The 25,353-nt window shown below is 35.6% G+C and overlaps 1 protein-coding gene across 3 annotated transcripts in view; it reads left to right on the forward strand.

Moving 5' to 3' along the window:
- CACNA2D1 (calcium voltage-gated channel auxiliary subunit alpha2delta 1) overlaps positions 1-25,353 on the forward strand; it is a 405,284-nt gene that overhangs the window by 298,770 nt on the left and 81,161 nt on the right. For all 3 annotated transcript variants that reach the window (XM_086745696.1, XM_086745707.1, XM_086745713.1), the window contains exons 10-11: positions 456-555; positions 21,058-21,216. In XM_086745696.1, the coding sequence (XP_086601822.1) occupies positions 456-555; positions 21,058-21,216 (259 nt within the window). The remainder of the gene's footprint in view (positions 1-455; positions 556-21,057; positions 21,217-25,353) is intronic.

Below are 25,353 nucleotides of genomic sequence, written 5' to 3' on the forward strand. Positions count from 1 at the left end.
GCTTTTAAATGTGGTTAAGTGCTTTCAAATCAGCAGTAATTTTTATCAACATTTGTTATTTCTGTACTTCAACTTAGGTTTTGCCTTGAATCAAACAAACTGTCATTTGCCTATCTGGAAATCTAAAGCTGTAAATCTGTGTATAGGAGTAGAAGATGTTTAGATAATGCATTGGTTTGAGATGGTAAACTATCTCAGATTTTTTGAAATGAGCAAATGATGCGTTATTATGACTTCATCTGAGCCACAAGACTGGGACTTTGGATGCCAGTTTTGGACTTCATTTTTTATCATAATAATGTAATAACACTAATGGTGAGTTGGAGAATTCGGGAGAATTATTGACAATTCAAGTGTGAAAGTTGATAAGAGTGCTGATTGATGTATTTTCTTTGTATATTTCAAATAAAATTTATTAAATTCAAATTTTCTATTATCTTGTGGATTTCTGTTAGGAGCGGGAGTGTCAGTGGATTGACATTGAAGCTGATCCGCACCTCGGTCATTGAGATGTTAGAGACCTTGTCTGATGATGACTTTGTGAATGTAGTTTCAGTGAGTATCTGTTCTTTCCACAAAATTTGCATTGTCAACAAAACCATAAGCAAACTATTTTTAATACCAGATACGAGACACTTGAGTGTTAAGCTGCTAAGACTTAAAATATATTGCAAAATTTCAATTTGGCTTACTATTTTCTTGTAAAGTATAAGCAAAGCCTTAGATTTGTTGCTTTCTGTACATTTGAGTGAAGGGCTAATCAGCTGCAGTTGACAACAAAGGAGGTAAAGCAGAAGTCATTTAAACAGACTTCTGTGAAGCTAAATTCTCCTTTCCAGTATGTTATTCTTGTCTGTGTAACACATGTTGTCTTTGAGTGGCATATGCAAATTCTCTGAAATAATTGGTGGTTCTCAGGTTTTATGTTGTGGTATGAGATAAGGTGATATAGAGAAGGTAGGGGGACGTTCCTTCTTCCAAACAGCAGACACCTGAGTGGCTCATGTTAATTGATGCATGATGGCAGAAGATGTACAGCCATACGTCTAACATGCCGAAGAGGTGCTTCTGAGAAGTTCTACAAGTGGCAATTTGATGGGTAGCAAAGCAATTTTCCCCATAGAAAGTAACATAATAGAGGGAAGAATCCATGAGGGAACTTTAAAATGCACATAATTTATGCATACAGACACAGCATATGTGATGTGCAGGTCAGAGGTTATTACGAAGCTATTGTAAGGATTGTCAAATGAAGGTGATGTGGGCTTTTTCAGGTCTGGCTTTTCAGCGGCTGAGATCTTTCAGAATATGATTCAAAACTTTGGTACTGTGTGCAATTACTACACTTCAAACTTGACTACTAGACTTAAAACTTCTGTTTCTGTGTAGCAGAGTTTTTAAATAGTTCTCTAAAACAGTTTGGGGTGGTTTTGTTAGAATAGCATTTTTGGTCTTTCTAAAACTTGCCTGGAATTTAAAGTGCAAATTCCTGGTTTTCAAGAAAGCTGAAAGCAAAATAATATAGACTTGGGGAGAGGTAAGAGTATGGGCAGCTTGCAGTTTACAGGCTGATACTTTGGATGTCATGCTCTAGCCTTGGGCAAGGCTTTTTTGTGTTTTCGTTAAGCTGTTGAACTCTAGAGCTTTGATTCTAAGGATTTAGGATGGGAACACTGACGTACTCTTAATGACAGGAGACAGTCTGCATGGTGAGTAACTCTGGGATAATTTTGGAGGCAGTTTTCAACTTCTACAGATGTGCTGTAGCCAACCTGCAGGGAGAAAGACCTGAAATATCACTATCAGAAATCTCTTTGAACACTGCTTATTGCTTTGTTGTTTGCTGTCACTCTAACTAGACCTTTCTCCAAGTAGTAGAGAGCAGCTTTATTCTCAATGGCATTTCCTTTGTTAGTGCTTTTAATAGTGGATTAGACTGTTTTCTTTAGTCTAAATTGCAGTGAAAAAAAAAACCCAACTAACTGAATTTTTAAATTTTACTATTAAAGGAAATAAGCTTTTCTGTAAGGACTTTAGAGAGCTGAAATCTTGGTTTTAGGTTCATTGGTTTAAAAAAAAAATATATTCTAATCTTAAACCGCTGGAAATTGATTAATGCATTCGGTGGAGCTGTGCCAGCTTTTGCTGTTGGAAGATCTGGACCCCCACTACCTCCTGATTTATGCTGCTTTCCAAACTCATTCTTTCATTTACTCCCAGCTGACCAGAAATAGTGTATCTTGATGCTAAGTCTTCCGCAGGCTCAGGGTATTTTATTAGCTAAGGGTCAGTGTTATTCTAGCAAGGCCCCAGGGTTGGGATTTATGTCAAAAAAGGACTAGAAATCTTTGAATATTTTCTACTCTTCATTTTCCCAGTGGTTTATAACTTACAGTATGTAAGGACCTTTCTTCTTTGAATTAAGTTTAGAGGCATATATCAGATATTTAACGGCAGAACCGAAGACGACTTGTTGGTTGTGCTGCAGCGTTCATTCTCAAAGGAAGGCAGCACTCACAGAAATGCACGTAACAGAACATGACATCGCTAAATCTATAAGTGCTATTTGATGTTGTGTATTTATTATTTAAATTTCCATATTAGACCAATTCAGTATGGCAAACTATGTTTTCGTAGTTTACGTACTGGAGTTTTGGGAGACATTGTGTTTTGACATATTCTTTCTCTAACAGAAAGGGAATCATACGCTATAGACAGGTATGGTTATACTGCTGCAAGGCATTCTTTACATGAAAGAAGCGAACACTGAAGTTTGGTCCTTTTTTTAGGATTTTTCCCTTTTTTTTTTCAGTTTGCTCAGGTTTTCCACAGTCCAACTAAAGCCTCAAACCAAGTTAAGCACCAAACTTGACACTTCTTAAGAAGGTGATATATTATCACATTCAGTATTAGTTTTTATGATTATTCACAAAAGCATATGCACAGGCCTATCTTTTATAAAGCATTCATCCACTGCAAAGTTGGTATTAGTTGCTGTGCTCTTTTCCTATATGCTATTTGTATATTTGATTTAGATACCATGACACTTGAAGTCAAACAGTACATTGGAACAATCACGATTCTGGTAATTCAGATCATTGTGAATTGCATATGACTTTCATTTAAGAGGATTTGTTAAAGGGTCTGAGATCTCTTCTTTATTGAAATATGAAATTCTTCACTCTGCTGCTTAGTTTTTTCCCACTTATTCTTCCTTGTATATCTTTGGTGAAAAGCCTGATCCTGATGATTTATTAGGTTTATATACTGTGTTAAAAGTCATATGGTTCATTAATACATGTCTAATTTTAAAATAATCTAATTTTTCTTTTAATGATCTGCGGATGATACAGAGATCTTCATATGGAAGTCGAGGGATGTAATTTTGCCCCTCTGCTCTGTTCTGGAGAGACTCCAGCTGGAGTACTACATCCAGCTCTGGAGTCCACAGTGCAGGAAAGACATAGACCTGTTGGAGTGGGTCTAGAGGAGGGCCACAAAAATGATCACAGGGATAGAACACTTCTCCTATGAGGAAAGGCTGAGAGAGTTGGGGTTGTTCAGCCTGGAGAAGAGAGGGCTCCAGGGAGACCTTATTGCATTCTTTCAGTACCTAAAAGGAGCTTATAAGAAAGATGGGGAGAAACTTTTTAGCAGGGCCTGTTGTGATAGGACAAGAGTTTATGGTTTTAAACTAAAAGAGTGTAGATTCAGACTGCATATCAGGAAGATATTTTTTACAATGAGGGTGGTAGAACACTGGAACAGGTTGCCCAGAGAGGTGGTGGGTGCCCCATCCCTGGGAACATTCAAGGCCAGGTTGGATGGGGCTCTGAGCAACCTGATCTATTTGCTCCTTGCAGGCGGGTTGGACTAGATGGTCTTTAAAGGTTCCTTCCAACCCAAACCATTCTGTGATTCTGTGATATGGTGATACACAAAAGATTATCACTATTTCATAACAAAGATGACATGTCTAAACCAAGTCTAACTCCAGTTCTTTCTTCATAAATCCAAACCCCAAAATATCAACTGAAATATCTTATTGTGTGTGAAAAAAAATGTAGATTTATTCAATGTATTTCATATTATTGCTTGAGAACATTCTCTCTTGAAACATCCTAGTATCAGACATCATTGGCTAATTAAAAAGTCCAAAAAGTCCAAAAGTGATAATATTCAGTTAATACAATATTGGTGGATGGATATATGAACACTGGTAATAACTGGAAGTTATCTACGATTTTTCTTTCCCTCCTGGATCTTTTGGCCAAAAAAGCAACAGTTATTTTATGGCTTGTTAACTTTAATAACCACAGAGTGTTTAGTAATGAGGTTTTGAGTTAACAGAGAGCTGTTTTACTGCTAACCTCTGCCAAGATGTTGTCCCACAAAACCCATATGTATCATGATTCATGCACACAACTGATAGATGTGGATTTAAGCTCATGTCAATCTCTTCTAGAAAGTGACAGGATGATTTAGTCAACCATGCCTGGTATACAGAGAAATCCTCGAGATCAAAAAGCTTAAAAGTAGATGTGTTGAAATACATTAGTTTTACTGATTTAATATAGTTCTTGCATTTATTTCCAGCAAGATGTTGAATGAACTATTAAGTCACATAAAGATTGCCAGGGGTTAATATGTCATTATTTCCTCTGGGATTTGTGTTTTTCGTATCTGAAGTGTTGTGCTTTGTTGCAGAAAGAAAACCTGCTGTTTGAAAGAGCTTAAATGTATGAGTAATACAGCTGTTTTCCCACTAATCTAGTTGTATGCTTTGATAGCAGTAAGTGGTAGATGATAGGGGCAGCAATTCCATCCCAGCATGCTATGATTTAGTGACTTGGTTTCAAATGTTGACACAGAGAGTGTAATTTGTTTATGATTGTGGGTAGGCTGCAGTTTGCAGGAGAAACATATTACAACTTAAAATCTGTAGAAGTGGGGAAAACCACACAAAGCAAAACCCTGCCTTGCAGCAACAGACATGTTAAAGGTCAGGAGCTGTAGAACTGTTTAAAATCACTTAGCCTTTGTGAAAATCCAAACTAGTGTTTACTGTTTAGGAACTGGAAATTAAATATTATGAGCATACTAGGGATAATAGAATCACACTGTGGGAAAATCGAAAGCTCATCTCCTGCTCTTGTGCAGTTCTGCACATCAACTAAAATCAGAGGGAAGGAGATTTCTAGATGAATTTGTTTCAGAGAAATAGCTGTGCACCCAGCCTGTGGAAATTATTGTTGGAGATAGAAGCAATCTGTGGAAGAGCCATCCCTTTTTCAACTGATTTTTTAATAGCAATTTATCATGTAATTCCCACACCTCAGTGGTTGCAAACCTGTTTACTTTGCCCCCCTTACTCCCAAGTTGATACAATCATTATGCCTTCCTAATTAAAATATTTAAATATGATAATATGGGGGGGGGAATAACTGGAAAGAGCTTTTCAGTTTATCAAAGGGCTCCTTTCTCTTTCTGCTGCATGTTTGTTTACAAACTAAACAAACATACCATGGGTAGAAACATTAGGCTGAATTCCTAATGCTTTCTTTGCTAGAAGTTTTAGATTTGTGTGAGTGTACTTCTGTTCAATTGGCAAAAAAAAAAAAAAATCCAGAATTTTCCTTAAAAATATCTTAGAGTTGATTTTCTTTATTCAATAAAAAGTTCAATTTAAAGTGTTTTTAGTGAACCTTAAAGTAATTTGCATACTCACATAGACTAAGACATAGTTTTTTCCTGTAGTTTTGAATTTTGACCCAGAAAAATTTAGTGCTGGTTAGTTTTTTTAAATAACATCACTCTTTAAGGAAGAAATAAAATATTATCATGGTAGCAGTGTGAGATACTGGCACAGAAGTAGATGTATGTGTGGATCTAGAGGAGGAGATGAAAAGGACTTTCTCATTCTTCATAATGGACAATATTAGGGAGAAAATATAAAGATACCTCCCATCATGTTTGTTATTTGGCAAATTAAAAAAAACCCCAAACAGATAGATAATCAAATTCCCACTGTAGGTCTGCATAAGCATCTCTCTTAGTGATTTAATCATGGAGCATTTCAGGTAATGAATCACGGTAGCTCCAATTAAGTATGCAGTCTCCTCAGCATTATAGCTGTGTGGAGCAGTAAACAAATATATATTATTCCCTTTTTTTTTTGAAGGGAGGGAGGTTCATAGTCAATGAAAAGCAGTATAAAGGCAAGTTTAGGGCTGAGTGTTGAGCTTTGTGATTCTCTTAACAATAATCCGTCTAATTGTATCGTGACCTTGCAGTTTTTCTTAAATGGAATGGCTCATTTTCAGGAAAAGGGGGAACAATGATAGCTGCAGAGAAACTCATCTTCATAAGAGTTTTCCTTAATGGAAAGTCATTAGCATTCCTTAATGGAAGGTCATTATCTTGCACCTTCCCTATTAATGGACCAAGTGAATTGTTGCATGTATTTTCGTACAGGTATGTTTAGTTAGCACTGTAGGTGCTGGATTTCACAAAGCTCAAAGAAATTATTATTAAAATCTAGTATTCAATTTCCGCGTTGCTAATAATTGCAGGTAGAGCTAGGCTATTCATCTATGGACATACATGTACGCAAAATATATCAGGAGGACATGTTTAGCCAATTGAATGAAGACTAGTATTCTGCAAGTGACAATGGAGAAAAGTTGGGAACTATGGAAAACCAGCAATTGGTAAAAATTTAGAAATAATTTTATTTTTCAATGGATTAATGAGAGTAGGAATGGAAGCAATAAAAATGGTAGTATAAACAAGATAATGCAATATTTGTCTACCTACAGAATAGCAGTTTCATTTTGCTTCCCTGCTAAAGAGAAAGTCGAGAAAGGAGTAAATGGTGCTATGTTAAAGTATTTCAGGTAAGGCTGGAGTTGAGAGGAAGAGTAGAGTAGGGAGGATGTTATATTAGTTGGCTTTCTGAAATAAGGTTAATTGACTTCAGTGGCACTCTGATGCTTGGGAAAGCAAATTAGACAGTTTGTATTAAGAAAAAGAAAAACTGAAGGACCACTAGGAGTCAAACTTCTCGCAATCTTCTTGCAGTCTTCATCTGATGTGATGAACTAGAAATGCTTGTACAGCTTCAGTGACATGGCTAGAGACAACTTTTTGTCTAAATAGTGTATGGATTGATGGTTCAGTTTCTTTCCTGGGGGGCAAAAGATGAGTATTGAACTCAGATTTTGACTATATGTCTCCTTTGTTGAATATCATTGCATAAATCGTATCACTAATGCAACACAAAAAGGACTGGCTCAAATTTTACAAAAAAAAAAAAAAATTGCGGGCATCTTCTCTAAGGACTGAAAGTGGTTTGTGGTTGATTACTTGGTTCTTGAAAGCATCTTCTCACAGTCCTAAGTGAGTCATCTGAGAAGCTGGATTTCAGACATACTCTCATACTTACAGAATTTGACCTTTTTTTTGGCTATTCTGGAGTTCATAAATAAATAGGCTGATAATGGATTTGATCACAGCTGGGAAGTGCTGTCGCTGGGGAAAATTCTTGCATCCATAAACTCTCGTAACTGTCAGGTAAAAGCACTGCAAAAATCACTAGTAGAAGCCCAATAAATTTGAATGGCACATAAATAGTTAATATGCCTCAACAAATTGCAAGGGAAGATTCTTCTCTTCATGTCAATATTTAATGCTTTCCTGGAAGATGCACTTTAAGCAAACATCTACCACTAAATGTAATAGTTAAGGTCTATTATGGAAGTAACCAGGGGAATTTTAAGGACCAGTGATATGAGGGTGGTGAGACAGTACGCAAGAGGTCAGATTTTATTATCTCATTGTTCCTTTTAGCCTTAAATCAAGAATACATAAAGGTATTGTTTGGTTGGCTGGTTGATTAGTTGTTTTTTATTTTTGTTTTGTCCTACTGATGTATATCCCAAGTAGTTACTCATCATCCACCTTAGTTACTAATGGACTGCAAAGTACTTTGTCATCCTTGTGTGATATGATTACTTTACCCTTCGTCTTTGTAAACAGGGAATATTTACCAAGTGCATACTTAACAGTTTAGCTATATCTGTCTAGCAACAGATGTGTTAGGCTTTCTCTTATCCCTAGTATACTTAAAAAATTCCTTATCGTCAGTTTAACTAGCCCTACAATATTGTTTGTGCAATAAGACAGAACAGCAAATACTTATATAAAGCAGACATATACAGAATAGTGCATGATCAGGAGGTGAAAACGAAGTGTTACTTTGCTGTCCCAGTGATAATCCTCCCTATGGTACTTGATTTGAATTTTTTTTTTAATGTCTGGGTTAAAAGCATATGCCAGTATGTAAAACCAATGTAACACAAAAACCATGGTGATACTAGTGCAGGGTAAAGTCTTCTCTCTCTGCTATACCAGGGACCATCTCCAACAACCAAGCTGCCATATTCAGCTCAGAACTGTGCTCTAGCTAGTAAACCTTTGTAGAAGTACAGACAGCCAGATCTCACACAGAAGCTACTCACGTTGGTATTCAAAGGCCATCTAGCCGTACCTGATATATTGCTGGGGAATTTAGAAAGAAAGCATGTTTCAATATTTTTTTTCCTGATTTCTTATTTAAACTGGGCCTTGTATAGCTACAAATAAACTTGTAAAACCTTTAGGAGATTAAGTTATTTTTCAAGTTAAAAAATAATAACCAAGCCATCTGAATTTAGGGATTTGTTTATACGTATATGTCATAGTTTAGCCCCGCCATTTATTCTAGCCCAAACCAGGACAATATATTGTTTTAGCTGCTGGGGGAAAGCATATAATGCCAAATTCAACACCCCAGGAGAGGTAAAGCTGCTGCAGCTCTGTGCCACAGATTCAACCGGCAGTGAGGCTGAAAGTGTATCCCCAGTGGGCACATGCATGCAGAGCACATGTATATACCACACAACATATATTCATTCCTGTATATGCATACATGCAAGGCCAGCCGCACAGGTAACACAGTAAAACACAGAGCACTCGTGAGCACAGGCAGCACCAACAGTCTCATCCTGCCCCCCTCTCTGGCTGAGCAGGATGGAAGTCTGCTGGTGAGAATATTTATGTGTGTGCATATACATGTGTACTGTGTGGATCCCTCCAGCAGCTGGGCTCAGACACTCCACCTGCCCAGAAGCTGCCCCTAGATACCAGTCTGTCCCGTTGCTGCCACCTAGACATACAAGTTCCCCAGGCCACATGCCCAGTCCATTTCGCCCAGAAGCTGCCACTGTAGGCCCCCCCGCTACGCAAACTCAACACAAGGTGAGAATGCAAAAGGGAATCAGTGGGAGTAAAAACAACAGACACTTTTCAGTTTTTCGCAACCTTTTTTTTCTTGTATGTTACTGTAACATACCAGCTGAGTTTTTACTGTTGTGTTATTGTGTTAAACTGTAACTTTAGTTCGCTGTGGAAATAAAATATTCAAAAGGTATGTAAGACAGAAAAAACAAATGGAAAGAGTTGGAAAAGGAATAGGCAAATCTTAAAACAAGATCTATTTGATTTTAATCTCTCACAAAGTCTTAATTCTAGGGAATAGAGTACTTGAGTGCGTGAAGAGCCAAAAGGAATGGAAATTAGAAGCTGAATGTCTATGTGAGGATGTCAGGAGCAGGGATGTTGCTGGAAACTGTACATTTATTACTGTACAGCATAGCTGACAATTCCACATGACTAGAAGAGTCATCTCCATTCTCATTTTGAGGGATTGCTTTGGGCATCAATACAGATTTTTATTGTCTCCTCTTATAGTTGTCAAATGTCAGGAAGTCAGACTTTTAACAGCACATGGCACAGGCTTCTGTGATTTCCAAAATAAATCCTAGCTCTCTAGTATATTAGTAGTGTTTAAATTGAGTGGTTTAGTAGTATATAAAATGTGGTGATAGCTCTACCTCATAGTTTCACTGGTTAATAAATCTGTTGCCTATTTCCAGTTTCTTAATTTTTAGTAAAGCACAAGTCTTGCTAAAGAGAGCTCTGCTACATGTCAGATGTATCATCGGTCTTGTGATTTTTTATGGCACGTCAGATGCTGGACCAAAAGTGCATTTCTGAGTCAGCTTTCCAACCAGCAGACAATTATTAGGGGCAATTGTGACAGTATAATTAACAATGTGTGGTTGGTGAATGGTCTCTTGAACAATGAGCTGATTCCTTACCAGTTCTGAAGAGGCTGGGCTGGGCTGGCTTTAATGATGCTGCTGGGGAAAGATGACTCACCATGTTAATGAAAAAGAGAAGAAAATACAGGCTGTCCATAAAGTTTGGAACAGGCTGGAGGCTATTTCCTCTGTCATCCCCCTTTTTAAAATATATTTTCTACAAAAATAATCTATTTGGTAAAATAAAATTGTAAGACATATGTGGCAAGATGTTAGTTTGGTTTGAATCTGAATGTCCTCTTAACTTAGGCAAAACAAATTAAATACTCATAGACTTCTCAAGTCTCGTGCTTTTAAAGACTCACACTTTTCCGTCCTGTCTCACGCTTCCCTTTCTCAGTGGCAGCATCTCAGACATCAGCAGTGTGCTACTGCAGCTACTTACTGCTCACAAAACTCGGGCACCATGCACAGCCTACACGTTGCTCTGCCCTGCAAGGGTGACAGGCACATTTAAGTCAAAACCTGGGAAAATGGAGATGATACTGTAGCCCGCTGCCATCCCCCACTTAGGTGGCCTGGCACTGAAGTGTGTGTCTACCTTGTAATTTGGTGCACTGGCTAAACCTTCATCTTGCTTTTGATGCCCTGAGTAGCAACCTCACATAACCAGTTAATTTACAGATAACGGTTTAATACTCAAACCTTTACCTCTGGTGATCAGAAATAGAACTCAAGGAAATGGAATGATGCTGTGTCAGGGGAAGTTCAGTTTGGACATTAGGAAAAGGTTCTTCACTGAGAGAGCAGTCAGTCACTGGAACAGGCTCCCCAGAGAAGTGGTGACGGCACCAAGGCTGTTAGAGTTCAAGGAGTGTCTGGGCAATGCTCTTAGTCATATGATTTAGTTTTAAGTAGCTCTGCAAGGAGCAACGAGTTGGACTTGATGATCCATCCTTATGGATGCTTTCCAACTTCAGATATTCTATGATTCATCTTTTTGGCTAAGAGTGTTTTGTATTCTAAGCAACTTGAATTTGACTGAATGATAATTTCCCCAGGCAAATGATAATAAAAAAAGGTCTACAAAATAATTTTCTAGACAATGTCTTCTTTTTACAGCTCTCTCCTAGCGTGTATCTGGGTAACAGTGCCATACAGTAGAGACTACAGGACTGCGGCACTGCAGTAGTGCAGCAGTTCACATCAGCCAGCTTTCTCTGGGAGACGCTGAAGTTTACAGTACTGAAATTTTCAGTAGAAGTCAGAAACACATAACTTTAAGTAAATAATACATGCTAACGTGAAATGACCATAAATGAGTTATCTCGCTAAGCTAATTCATCTTTCAGCCTACGCTGGCGTTCTTTGTTGTAACTCTGAGATTCTCAGCGCAGCATTGTACTTTATGGTCTGAACATTAATCCTTTTGTACTTAGTGGGAGCTTTGCGATGATTTATGTGCAGATAGTCATATTGGTTAGAAAGGTTAACAAAGAGAACTGAGAGCAGATTTTGGGCCAGTATTTGGTAATTTTCCAAACTTATATCTCATATTATGCTACAATATTTTTTTTCAGCAGATACTTTGTGATCTAACAGTTGAATACTGCTACCTCTGGTCTATAGTACACTTATATACCTTTCACAATGAAAAGAAATGTGATATATTTTACATTTCAGGACATGCCAGCAGTGTAAATTGGCATATAATTATAATTTTATTTCATCCTATACTTGCAATACAATTTAAGAAATGCAAGTGTGATCCTTCTGAGTAGCAGAATAAGGTTTTTATAGTTTCTTTACAGTGTATATGTAGGATTGTACTCTATACCTGAAGACTATCTGCATGCAAGTCGTAGGATAGGAAAAGTTATTCTACAGCAAGATATGAATGCTGAACTTTGACACCACATATTACTTTTTGACATTTCAAATTACAAACCTTTATTGCTTGAATTGCCTCAAATTTTCTGTGTACCGAGATCTACGTGGGAATAAAACTTTGCAAATTGCTTTCTTACTATTCCCTAAAAGGGTTCTGATAAATATTTATAATATCTTCTTGTGGCTGGAATGTAGATTCTAACTGGCCTTATTCAAGATTCAATTATTCTTGGGATTAACCCTAAAATCCTATTACCAAGCCTAAAGCAGCAGGAAAAAAAAGGAAAAGAAAACAGCAAAGATGGATTTAGCTACAAGATAAAAGCCCAATGAAATCAGATCTATTTCACTATTGCTCATTTAATACATATAGATACAACTGGGTCACCAAGCTGATTTAGCCATGAGGTAGAAGTAGCATAGCAACAAACCCCAGCGGATTGAAAGTCAGCAGTAGCAGTATCTGATTAGGTCTTCAGCAAGCTGACTGTATTTTTCTCAATTTTCAGTATTCCTGGTGTGATGTTTCCAATTTATTCAGCTATCATGGTCTTGGTATTTTACATGTATAGGTTTTGTGTCTCTAGCAAGTTTAAGAATTACTGCTATCTTCAAGTTTATATGATTTTCTATAAAAGATAAACATTTCTGAATGTTTAAAAATGTACAATTGCCATACAGTTTAAGGCAGGGTCTCATTAATGTCGGAAATTTTGAAAGTGTAGTTTTTCAGAGTTTTGAGGTTTTTTTCTTCTTTTTTCTTTTTTTTTTTTTTTTAGCTTAGGAATGTAATTTCAGGAGATTTTGATTAAACATGCAATGTTCAATCAGTAGATGTTAGTAAACTAACTGGAATGAGTGAAGAATAGGGAGACAGCAGGTAAGGATGGTTGGGAAAATCTGAATTTTGACATAGATTTGATATTAAACAATATTTAATATAATGTTATAACTTTTGCAGGTTTTGGAGATGTAGAAAGACATTTAAATAGGAGGCTCATTTACAACTTTTCCATTATGGGTATTGTAAACAGGATTTGTAAAGCTATTGGAAATTGAGATGCTCGTTTTGGTGATATGGATTCTTTGCATGCAAAAAACGGATTTTCATCCTACTGGAGCTGGGACCTCTTGTGTTCAGCATGTGGAAATTCCTGTTTCTTCACTTATTTGGCACACAAGAGTATTTTATTGTTTTAGTTGAAATGATAAATTTATGCAAGTCACAGAAAGCGCCAACAACCTCCACCAGAAGTGTAAAATTTCCCATTTCAAGAGAACATGTCTAGGACCAGTTCAACTTTTTTTTTTGTTTTAGTGCCACCTAGTGACTAAAACGTGAAATTTTTTTTGAAAGTTTCATTAATTTATTGGTTTCGATTTGCTTGTTGTTGCATTTTTCAGTAATGAGATGATTTGCAGAAGATTTAGTGTTTTTCAAAATGAATCGCAGAGCTAGTACTGCTTTCCTCCATTTCTTTTCCTGAGAATTTACATAACATTATTACTATCCTTTTGGAGAATTGTAGCTTTCCTCAGTCCATTAGTGCTTTGTCCAGATAGCATCTGATAAATGTTGACTGATGCTTTCTTGATCATGTCATTAAAAAAAAAAAGCACATACCGATGCATAACAATATTTTGAATAAATAGAATAAATATATATATGCACATGTGTATGAAGACATCAGGTATTGCAGAAAAAAAAAAAGTTATTTACTGCCAGAAACAGTAGTAAGTACTTTCTGATCAAGATAAATTAATGCTCCAAGATATTTAATTCTTTATAACGTTTGTGCTTATGCTGCTGTTTTCAATGCCTGCTTGTTTTGCTAGCATTACACATAATGTGAATTCTAAGAGTGCAATGAACGGGATGCTTTCATAAAAGAAAGGGTTTCCTTTCATAAAAGAAGTAGAATCAATTGAAATGTTTTATTTGTGTCTAAATAACCTTCTACACTTGCCAAATGAATGATTGACTTTGGATTTCGGATTTATATGCCTTATACCTCCCAGGAGATGGAGGTGTATTTAGTACATAGAGAGGGATAGATGGATATACAGAAGAGAATTTGAAACATTAATCAATGTATACGTTGTATGTGAAATCAGAGATTTTTCTCTTGCAGTGCTGTAGTCTTCAGAATGATTTGCATTGTGTGTGCATTTTGAAGAAGAGATAAGCTGTTTATGAGAATCCGTGCTCTGAGAGTTTGTGCCCTATTTGACCTTCTGGCTTAAATGACATAGAACAAAATAACTAATATCAAGTTAAAGGGCAATTTGAGGACTTGGAGTTGGTTGCACAAAGGAGAGCGGAAAAGCATATTCTGGTGCTCTAGTAGCAGGGAATTGAGATTAAAGCTTATGGCCATGTCTTTGCCTTGGATTTACTTGTTTTCTTCCTTGTTGCTTCCCTTTTCTCACCAAGAAAATGAGAATAGTTCTGAGCTATTTCACAAGGTGTCTGAGACACTCAGTATTGTTTGAAAATGTCTGTGATGCTAAAGTGTGGATGTCCCTCTGAGTTATATGCTATGTGTTACTTGCTAAAACTTGTCAAATGGGAAGAGATCAGCTGGTATCTGACAAAGGGAGATTTATCAAAAACTTTCTGAACAGACAAGCCAGTTTGTTTACCTGTTCAGCAGGTAATTTATTGAACCAAATGAAGTTTTAGGAAAAAAAAATATTCGTTTTTCTTCTCATCTATTTTGTTTGCTGGTTTTTTTTTCCTAGACTGCTTGATAGCTTGGATCTTTCTACTTAACTATCTCAAATGTTTTTCATTTCCTGTATATCCCATTTTTGAATACTGATCCTTTCTTTCTTCACTTTGCAGCCTTTTTCCATGAAGGTCCCCCTAACCCCCTGCCTTCTTTTATCTTATGTTGTCCTCTTAATGAAAACACTGTCTGTAAGGTCTCTTGTTATTCATTTTTTGATCTGCCATCATATTCACAGAGTGCTTGGAGTGGGAACAGATATAGGAAATAAATAAACATCTCCATTTCACTTTCCTTGAATCCTCTAATATCCTGTTGTTGGTGTAGGAGTTTAAATAATTTAAAGAAGGATTTCCAGATTGAGAATCTGGAAAAGAGGAGACTTAGCAATGCAGAAGTAACTATGCTGGAATGAGAAGAGGGTTTCAGAATGGCAGCTCTTTTTCTTGTCCATCAATTTAACTCTTGGGGCACTATGGATTGCAGAAGTCCATGTGGCTGGAGGAGCCCACAGCTCAGTGGAACTACCCAAGGGAGGGGAAAGGTCTCTAGCATGTAGATATTTCACTGCAGTTCTGTATAATTTTCCACTGGTTTTGCAAGTTGATCCTTTGAGGCCATGTTGGACAGGGCTCTGAGCAACCTGGTCTGTTTGAAGATGACACTGCTCCTTGCAGGGGGGTTGGACTAAATGACCTTTAAGGTCCCTTCCAAACCGAACTCTTCTATGATTATATGATTCTCTGAATAGGACAATAAAGTCCTTGTAAACTGTCAGATTAGTATTTCTGTTTCTGACCTTCTCCAGAATGACAGGTTCAAGCAGCATTGAACTCAAAGCTCTCTGCAGAATTTAATGTTAAGTTGAATTGATTAAATTATCTTGCAAGTTATTGAGTTGCCCCATATATGGCCAAAGATTATACTGGTGGTTTGAGGTCAGTGAGATGAAGTTGTCTAACACTCTTAGTGCCCCAGTAACAGGCTTGGGTATTCCTGCCCAAGCCTGTGAATAGGAGACTTCGTTTCTTCAGACCTGAGGAGATCACAAAGGCAGAGACTGCAAAGGAATATAAATAAACAGGGTAGTGAGAATAATCTGGTGAAAACTACGTCTAGATTCTGTACCTATGTAATTACAAGACAGATTTAATTATATTAAAACTTCATGATATTTTAAAATACAAAGATAAAATTATCCTATTTTTCATTATTTACAAGTGTTTTGTGGCAGGCTCCTCTTATTTAGCTTAGATAAGCGATAAGCTTTTTCTGTAGTTGAAAAAGTAGAAGCTGTCACTGGTGGTGACATACTGTGTAGGGTGGCTTTAGATTTTAACAATTGAATGATTTGCCTCCAAATGTCATCTGTTGTTTTGTAAGTGACTCACTGAGCCTACGGCATCGTACACAAATTCCATTTATTTTCTTTTCACCACAATAGTATTTTTGTGACATATGTTTATCTTTACTGCAATAATTAGGGAGAAATGCCAGTCTGATAATTACACAGGTGAGATATTTCATGTAGATACATTGAGAGTATTTTATTCAGTAAATTATGGAGTGTAGTTACTTTAATTTTTCAACTTTGATAGGATTTGATTTTGTAAGAACATAGACTTTCTGAACATGTAACTGGTTTTGAAGTCTTGTATGCTCTTTCTTCCAGTTAAATACTAAGTGATTGAATATATTGTTAACTGGTTTTCAAGAAATCACCCAAACTTAAATAAGCGTTATTATGGTACTTAGGAGACAGGTAAAGGGCCTAGTAATTGTTAAAGGCTTATTGCAGGTATTTTTGCTATTGGTATCTTAATGCATGAAAAATTACAATGCCACTATTGCTATTACATGTCAGATGAGTGTAACTGAAAGCCAGCTCAGTTTGGCTCATTCAAAGTTATGAATGTTCCTGGTATTTGTCACATGGTCAACTTGTTAAAGACCAAAGTTATCCTAGTGTTAAGAAGTCAGTTTTAAGGGTGATCTGAAGGCTTTATACACTTGAAATCCTTTAGTTACGTCAGTATTTTGCTGGAATTCAAATTAATTAAATGTAGCCCTGAATTTTTTTCCGTTCTTTGGACGTTTTTATCAGTCACATTTCAGCCTTTAGACTTGCCTTCACCTCCTAGAAAACAGGTAAATATTCATTTTGGAGGATTGTTGTTCCAGCTACTGATTCCTTTAGCTAATCAAATCTTCTCATCTGCTTTGTTGGCTGACATTAACATTAAAGTTGACTGATGTATTTGTAAACAGCTGGCTCATAGATTTTCTTAATTAAATTACAGTGTTTGCAGACTTTGGTTGACGTAACTTCATTCTACAAATGTGTTATTTCTCTCCATTTTACGTCAGCATTTGTTAATCTATAGATGCAGATGTTTTGGCTTTGAATCTGTGTTCTGTTTATATCATGTGTAAGTACAGTACAGCACAGTTTCCTTGTTAACTGCTTAAACAGTTCGAGCCAGTATTCTCGTCAGTTTTTAAAATGTCATTTTTGTATCCGTAATTACTGATCCATATGCTAGATACCTGACCTTCATAGAAATAATTATCCTGATACATTTGCAGGACTGCTAGCAAGCAATTTAGATTTTCAGTTTAATGTTAGTGGCATTTCAGGGAGAAATTTTCACTTGTCATTAAATTTTCACTTGAACACCTAAACCACTCTTTGTTGTAGCCCAGGACAAGGCATACACTGACCATAAGATTGAACTTATGGTTCCTTTTATATTATCTCATTAAATGATTTGCATATAATGTCACTGATGAAGCAGAGCAGTGTTTGCACTGTACTTTTTCAGATTAAATTGGCTTTTGTAGAGCCGGGCTATTTACTAACTAGTGTTTTCTTCTGCTTTCCAAGTAAAAGATCTGTACTTTGTCCCATCTCACAAGTAGAATGAATTTTCAGATGTTGTCTTTTTAGAATTACTTTACGTCTGTAATTTTCCCATCATGGCTACAAAATTACGTTCAGGCAAGCTGAAATAATTCCACAGCACAACACTGTTTTTACTCCCACATGGTTAATGTGCCTAATAATCATTGAGTGATTTATTGGTTATTTCTGTAAGAAACTTCTATAAGAAGCACCAGTGAGTGTGTCAGTGTTTTGCATCAAAGTGAATTGATTACAGTTGTGTGATCATCTCATGCTTTTGCTTAAGCAGAATGTTTTGCTGCTTAAGCACAGGAAATAAAAATCACCACATGATATCGAGAGGAAACGAAAAAATAAATGACCATAATTTGTTTGAGTCTAGGGAAAGAACTTCTATAAAAGATAACGGCTTTAAAATCACACTATGGAACTCATAGAAATGTTAGGGTTCAGCTGGAAGTCTAGAATTTTAATCACAGTGTAGGGTTAGTCCTATCAAAATATTCTTTTCTGGGAAATATGACATACGTTACAGGAATATTCAAGTTGAAAATCTGATTATATGTAATCCAATTCCATGTGTTTCTTTATTTTAAAGATGGAGTTTGCATTGTGACACTGGGAGAACTGGAAACTATTTTTAATTTTCCTTATCTTATCCTGTTTTCATACTTTTATTACTGTAAATAATTTAGATACACAAGACTATATTTTTAGTTGTAGTATTATGAAAATGAAAGAATTTTATGGAAATAAGTAGAATATTGCAAAAATAAATAAGCCACCGTTGCCATATTATTATATATAACTGACTTCTGTAGAACACTTGGTCAAATATAACATTGCATTTTTCAAAGTTAAAGTGCTTGTTTGTGCTTTTGCGTGGTTTTGGGAACAGTTGTTACCTCATAACACATTGGGGATTGCATATTGGTAGAAAGGGAGACAGAAAACTTTGCATAAAGTCATTTGAGAATAACTTGCTCCCACAGATTTTAATCACCTGGGGATCAGAGTTATAAAATTGGGACAGAGTAATAACTATCCTTACTAATTAGAAAGATAAATGAAGATTCTTATATGAGTATTGTCATAATGTATTCTGCTGAGGAAGAATCAATACAATTTTTCAGCTAATACAATCCCCAGGAAAACAGCAACTATATCATAAAAATATCAGTATCTCACCAAAATACAATGTTAGGTCCTGATGAATGAGCAAAAATAAGCTCCCTAGAAAAATAAATACAATATGAAGATGATAAGCTATTAGATCAGTGGTGAACTACTTAGTGCTCAAAATCAAAATAGTGGGATTTTTTGTTTAGAAAGCAGATCATAATCTGCTTTCCAAACCACAAGCCACCAGTCACAGTGCAGCTGTGGCTTGTGGTAAATAAGGATATTAGCAGATGAGGTAGACAAATCTATGCTTCAGAGTGTCTAGTTCATGGTGCACTTTGACACAACCTTTTTGAGAGAAAAAGAGATTACTTGTGGAGCCATAATTCAGAATCCAGCACAGCAAACACTCTCATAATAGTGCCCAGATTTGCTCACAGCCCAAAACCCCACAGTTGCAGCTGTGTGGCTATTTTCAAGAAAGATCTGGAACTGATTAGGCCAAGCCTTCTACTAAGGCTGATTCCTTTGTCACTCATCTTTGCCATAAGCTGTACTGTATTTGCTGTTATACATTTGCTCCTACTAATTCCATATCAGAAGTCTTATTGATTAAAGTGGATGTTTGATAAAAATTACTGGTAGTTCACATTTTGGTTGGTCCTAAGGGCAGAGAGCATGCATCTGTATGCATCTGATTCCAGGGCATGGAAAAGCATCCTATTAATTGGAATTGAATTATTATGCATTATTAAAAATGGTTTGATATTATCATTCACTTCCTCATTTTAATTTCTGTTTGCTGTAAGTGTCCTACAATTGCAGTCCAAGTTGATAGCAGCAGTGCTGCTTATAGCAGTTCTCTCTCTGTACTTTTTGCCTGGTTCTTAGTGATTTATTTTAGACATCCAAGTTATCTGAGCAGTTATTGACATATATGACCTTATTTACCCTGTCTTCTCTACAGTATTGAGACTTAAGCCAACAAGGACTGGTTTTTAAGTTATTTTAAGGCTTTGCACCAGATTGGCAGCATAAAATTACGTTTACACTTACTTTTATTGAAGACCCTTAATCAGGAAGAGGCATAATAATCTGGTTTCAGCTGAAACATAAATTAGGAGGTCTGGATCTTAGTGCCTTTACTGAGATGGAGTTTTACAGAATTTTTTTTAAATCTTATTTGCCAGTGAGAAAAAAGCTCACACAAGAAATCTGGATAGATAAAACAGTTTAAAAATTGGCCACAATGATAGTTTTAGTAATATTAGTCAAGAATATCTTAAATAAAAATCACTGTATTGTAGTTAAAAGATTTTCATTCAAATGGAGTTAAATGCAGGTTATTTATAGTAATATGCACTTGCATTCAAGATTACAGCTAGAATCATATGTGCTGCAGCATTTTTTAAGGTAAGTCCCATCTTTGACTTTAGGTAGATAGACACAGAGGTAGCTAAAAAGTGAGACCTGTTTCTGCATCCCTCTCTCTCTATCAGCATAGATAGATAGATAGATAGATAGATAGATAGATATATTTATACAGAGACAAATTTTAAAGAGATAATAAGCTGATTTTACTTGTGCAGACGGCATTTTGCACAAAAAAAGAATTTCTATGTATCTTTTTAAACAATGTCATAATCTCATATAAATTAATTTTTCAGGGAGTAGTTTTTTATGGATATGTGGGTAAGAGAGCACAAATACATGAATTCTCAATAGAAAAATTTGTATTATTATTAACAATATCCTCCTGTTTACAGCTATACTCTCATGTGCTTCCTTTGTCCCAAGAGTGTATTTTGTTTTCTGTAAAATGTATGTATTAATTGATTATGATCTCCAAGTTTCACTGCAAAATGGCAGACTAATACGTGCAGTATGGAAGTCATCTGATAATTCAACCAATATGTTCAGTGATTAAAAAAAAGTAAAATAAGTACTTCCCCATGTTTTTTATTTCCCTAACTTTGCATTTTTCAGTTTGATTTTATTATATGAACTTGAAAAAAAATTTGTGGGAATTTTTCCACTATAGTAGTTTTTTGGATTGCAACAAAGAGTGAAGCACCAAATACTTTTTAAAAAATGTATTTATTGCCCAGTTTTGAAATCTCCAGACACTGATGGGCATTCTCAATGTAGTGGAAATGAAAATCCAGGTGTGATATGCTTTATCTCATGGATCAAGAAAACATTAGCCTTTACTACTACAGTACCTAGAAAGGAGAATTAACCATCTTCAATACTGTTTCTATTTATTTTACAGTTTAACAATAATGCTCAGAATGTCAGTTGCTTTAATCATCTTGTCCAAGCTAATGTGAGGAACAAGAAGAAGCTGAAAGAAGCTGTCTATAAAATTTCTGCTAAAGGAATTACAGATTACAAGAAAGGCTTTAGCTATGCTTTTGAACAGCTGCTAAATGTAAGTACAAAAGTCACTTCTCTTTGTTCTAAAGTGAAGAAGGAGAACTTGAATTTTCAGATGGCCACTACATGCTCCTCTGTTATGTAATTAAGTGGTAGAAGTGCAAACCTTTGTTTAGCAAGTGAATTTATCTCAACGATACTGGTTTATTTTTCTTTGCAGATTCCCCAGTAGATTGCTAACATTGGAAATAAATTTGGTTTTCAATGTGCTATACTGTTTTTACTTCATTCATTTAACTAGTTTTTCATTTAACATGTGATTCTCAGTTGGCACATCGGCGTAGGAGTGGTTGATTTGCAGGTAGTTTTAAAATGGAAGGCTCTATATTATGGTGTTATTATTTCAATTTTACAATGGTGTCTCTTAGCAATGTTTAGGTAACCTACAATTTCATACTTATCATAAGTCATAAATAGTTTACTATGGCTTGAACAGGACAGAGGGGAGCAAATGACTTAGTGAACAGAGAAATATTAGGCACCTGAGAGTATTCTAATTCCTTTCTGTTTCTCATGTATAAAAATAATAATTTCCTCAAAATTTAAATGCATTATTTCCATGTTTTAATTACAGCATACTTTCTAATTTGCACTCAAGCACTCGCTTTCTGAGTAGTAATGTTTCCCACTTACTACAAATGTTGAGATTTTATTAGCATTTTTAAAATTCTTTGTGTAGTTTTTTTAAAAATATTTTCTACTTTTCACCGTCATAAAGACTGCATGTTGTATCTTCACGTTAGTATAAATAAAGCTATACCAATTAACAACGGTTAAAGATCTAGTTTAACAAATATTAAGTGTATTCTTTTTATTACTTTTTTTTTTTAATATATCAGTGATGTCTTTCAGTGTACAAATCTTTAACTGTTTACACTAATCTACCATATTCTGGCCTTCAAGGCACTTCCCTACCATTGTATATACAGCGTAGGCTAGAGCTGGTTGAACAATTTCTAACTTTGTTAAATTTTGATGGAGGAAAAGAAAATACTGTGTTTTCAAGGATATTTTCTCAGTAGATCACTATTTAGATTACCGGAGTTTGATGGGGAAATGATTGGGTGCCCTCTGCTGATAGTTGTGTAAAACTGCAAACAGTATTTTAAAGGCTATTGGACTTTTTTACCCCAGACTGAAGGGCTTTTCCCCTTTTTCTGCATCTGTTGCCATTTCATGAAGAGAGAACCAGGAGGATGCAAGAAATTTTGCCAGATATGTTGCCTATAACACTTATATTTGATTAACACTATGTATTACATTTCGTGCGGCACCTGTACTTTGTGTACAGACAGTTTTAAGAAGACCTGAATGCAGGAGAAATCTCAAAAGGAACTTTTTTGTTGGAATAAAAAAAAATGCTTAAAAAAATAACTGGAGGTCAGTCTCATAGTGGAACTCTCTCTCTTGTAAGTGAGGGAAGAGGTATGATTAGCTTCATGCAATATTAAGGGAAATTAAGAGGTTGCACTGGGTTATAGAAATACAGACATCCTCTCCAGATAGTGGTGAATCCATTTGGCAGGAAAAGTAAAGGGCTGGCAATAGAGTTAGTGCTAGATTCTGGTGACAAGACGATATAATAAGATTATATAATACAGACTTGAACAAATAATAAAAATCTGCTTTGAGATAGTCTGCAGTTGTATTTTTATGAATTCAAATAGTCCAATTGCTTTAAAGTCCATGGAAATTGAATAATTTTTTAACAGCTCAAATTTTCATAATAATTTTGTGGGTACTGTTTGTGGATGACAGTTATTTCAAACAATTTTCCTGAATATCAAAGTAATATTTCACTTGTGCTCTGAAAAACTTACTGTCTGATGTGTTGCTAGATGGAAATAGACATTTTTTTTTCAACATACTAATTTAAGTGATTATCAATAATCTGTATTCCATCATTTTTTATGCAGTATTTTCCCATTATTTGTTGTTATATTAACTTATTTCTTTGAAAACAATAATACTTCAGCTTCAGAAATTCAGGATCTCGCCATACCATAGCATCTACGATGTGTCAAAAAAAAAAAAACTTGAAATAATCTCAAGAAGTTGATTTTTTATTTGGTTTGTGTTTTCCTTCCTCAGTGACATGAAACTCATAATGAAAAATGCATTCTTAAAGTGTCATGTCACAAGGTACAATCCCAACCTGCCATTTAATTAGTTAATTTTACAGATCTGAAACTTAGATAAAACAAAAGTTATTTTAGGCAGAGTATATAATGGATATTTTTTCCTTGTTTGAAAGAAAAAGAAAAAAAAACAAAACAAAGCGAAGGCCTTTATCAAGTGCAAAAGAGAGCTAAAAATGAATATGTAGATTCAGTTCCAACATGTATTCTGTGGTTTAGGGATATGATGGGAGGGCAGAGCCATGAGTTGGAATGCTGAGGCAAGCTGCTCAGAAAAAATGATGAAATTACTGCATCAGCTTTGCAAAATCGCTTATATTCACTCCCTGAGTCAGTATTTCTCCATCCTTGTGCAAATGGGGAAAAAAAAAGTTGCACTGTAAAAGCAATTCTGCCTTCCTCGTTGTCCCTTGTAAGAGATTGATGTGTTAAGTTCATCAGGATGCAGAGCTTTTACGGTGGGAAAATATCATATGATTTGATCTTTTTCACGTTTAGATTTCCAATATTGTTTGGTGGCTAAAATCTTGGATTTTTTTTTTCCATGACATGACTGTAGCATTTATACAGTGTAATGTAAGTAAATGCCCTTCTGTAAGTACAAGGAGATAAAGAGAAAACACAGCATTTTTCTGATACTGTATAAGTATATGGTAAGTAAGCTGCTAGAAAAATCCTGATTTAGTCAGTTAAAACAAATATTAGCTGAAGTTCACTTTGTTCATAATAGCACTCATTTTAAAATCAATAGGAAGATTTTATAATATGAGCAGGCTTTGGTCGCCTTCCCTGTCATCTCTTTGGTTTCCCTCCGATTTTGTTTTGGCCTGTATATTAAATCACTGTAAATGTAGGTAAGTTTGTTTATTTATGAAGTATCCAGCTCTACTTTTATTAATTTTTTTAATATCGAAAAGATTGCAGCCCAAAGCAGTATCTTGTAGGTAATATTTCACAAGCAAAAAAAGAGTCATAAATTATTTAACTCCAAATGAAACACAATGTGCTAATGAGATTGGAGAGAATGTATTGATTTCAAGGTTTTCTTATTTGTTGTTACATGTAAGAAAATATTTGGACTTGTTTTTTTTCCAAATTATTAAATAAGTAGTTACTCATTGAATAGTGAGCTACCAATACCAGAATAACCTCTGAGTAATAATTATTCTTCTATTAATATAGTGATTGAAAATAGGGAGCATTGTAGAACTGTGGAGCTGCAATACTGAGGATTATTGTCTGATGTTTGAGGGCTGACTTTGGTGGTTTGGTGTCTATTACAAAAGAAAAGGAATCGGAGAGTAGGATGAAAAGTTATAAAAGGGAGTGGGTTCATCTCACCTGACCAGCCAGGTGAAAGTTAGTCACTGTCTAGTCACCAAGACTAAAGCAAGAGAGAACTAGGCACTTTTTAAGGGTGACCCTCCTATTTCTTTTCCTGACTGTATAGTAAATTCATACAGCAAAATCCAGGCTTCTGGAAGGGGAAGTTGAATTTATTTTACTGAATCTTTAAGGGTTTTGCTCTGTCACATCCAACTACTCGGAACTACCAAGATGTGTCTGACTTGGACCATTTGTATGCAACACAGGACAAGGAACAGTGGCTTTAAAATTCACGATCAGTTCATTTAAACTAGATTCTTAACTTTTAGGGAATAAGGAAAGAAGATGAATGCCAAAGGAGGAGCCTTTAGCAACTTTCATAAGGAGCCAAAATTCATATTAATCTCTCTGTTGTTCTGGCTGTGGAACAATGTTTGTATTCCTTTGCATTTTTCTCAGTGGCTTTACTAGTTACTTTGACTGCTGAATTAGGAGTCAGAGGGGCCTGTTCTCAATTCTCTCTATTCCAGGTTTGCTCTCCAGAAATAATGAAAAATGTTCAGTTCTTCATCTCTGAGTTGCAATCTAATCAGAAAAGTAGGTGATGAAGACATCTCAATACTCTAGGCAGACATATCTTGACTGCAATATATTATGTAAACTTCATT

The sequence above is a fragment of the Chlamydotis macqueenii genome, chromosome 1, assembly GCF_036417535.1.
Source record: "Chlamydotis macqueenii isolate bChlMac1 chromosome 1, bChlMac1.mat, whole genome shotgun sequence".
NCBI lineage: Eukaryota > Metazoa > Chordata > Aves > Otidiformes > Otididae > Chlamydotis > Chlamydotis macqueenii.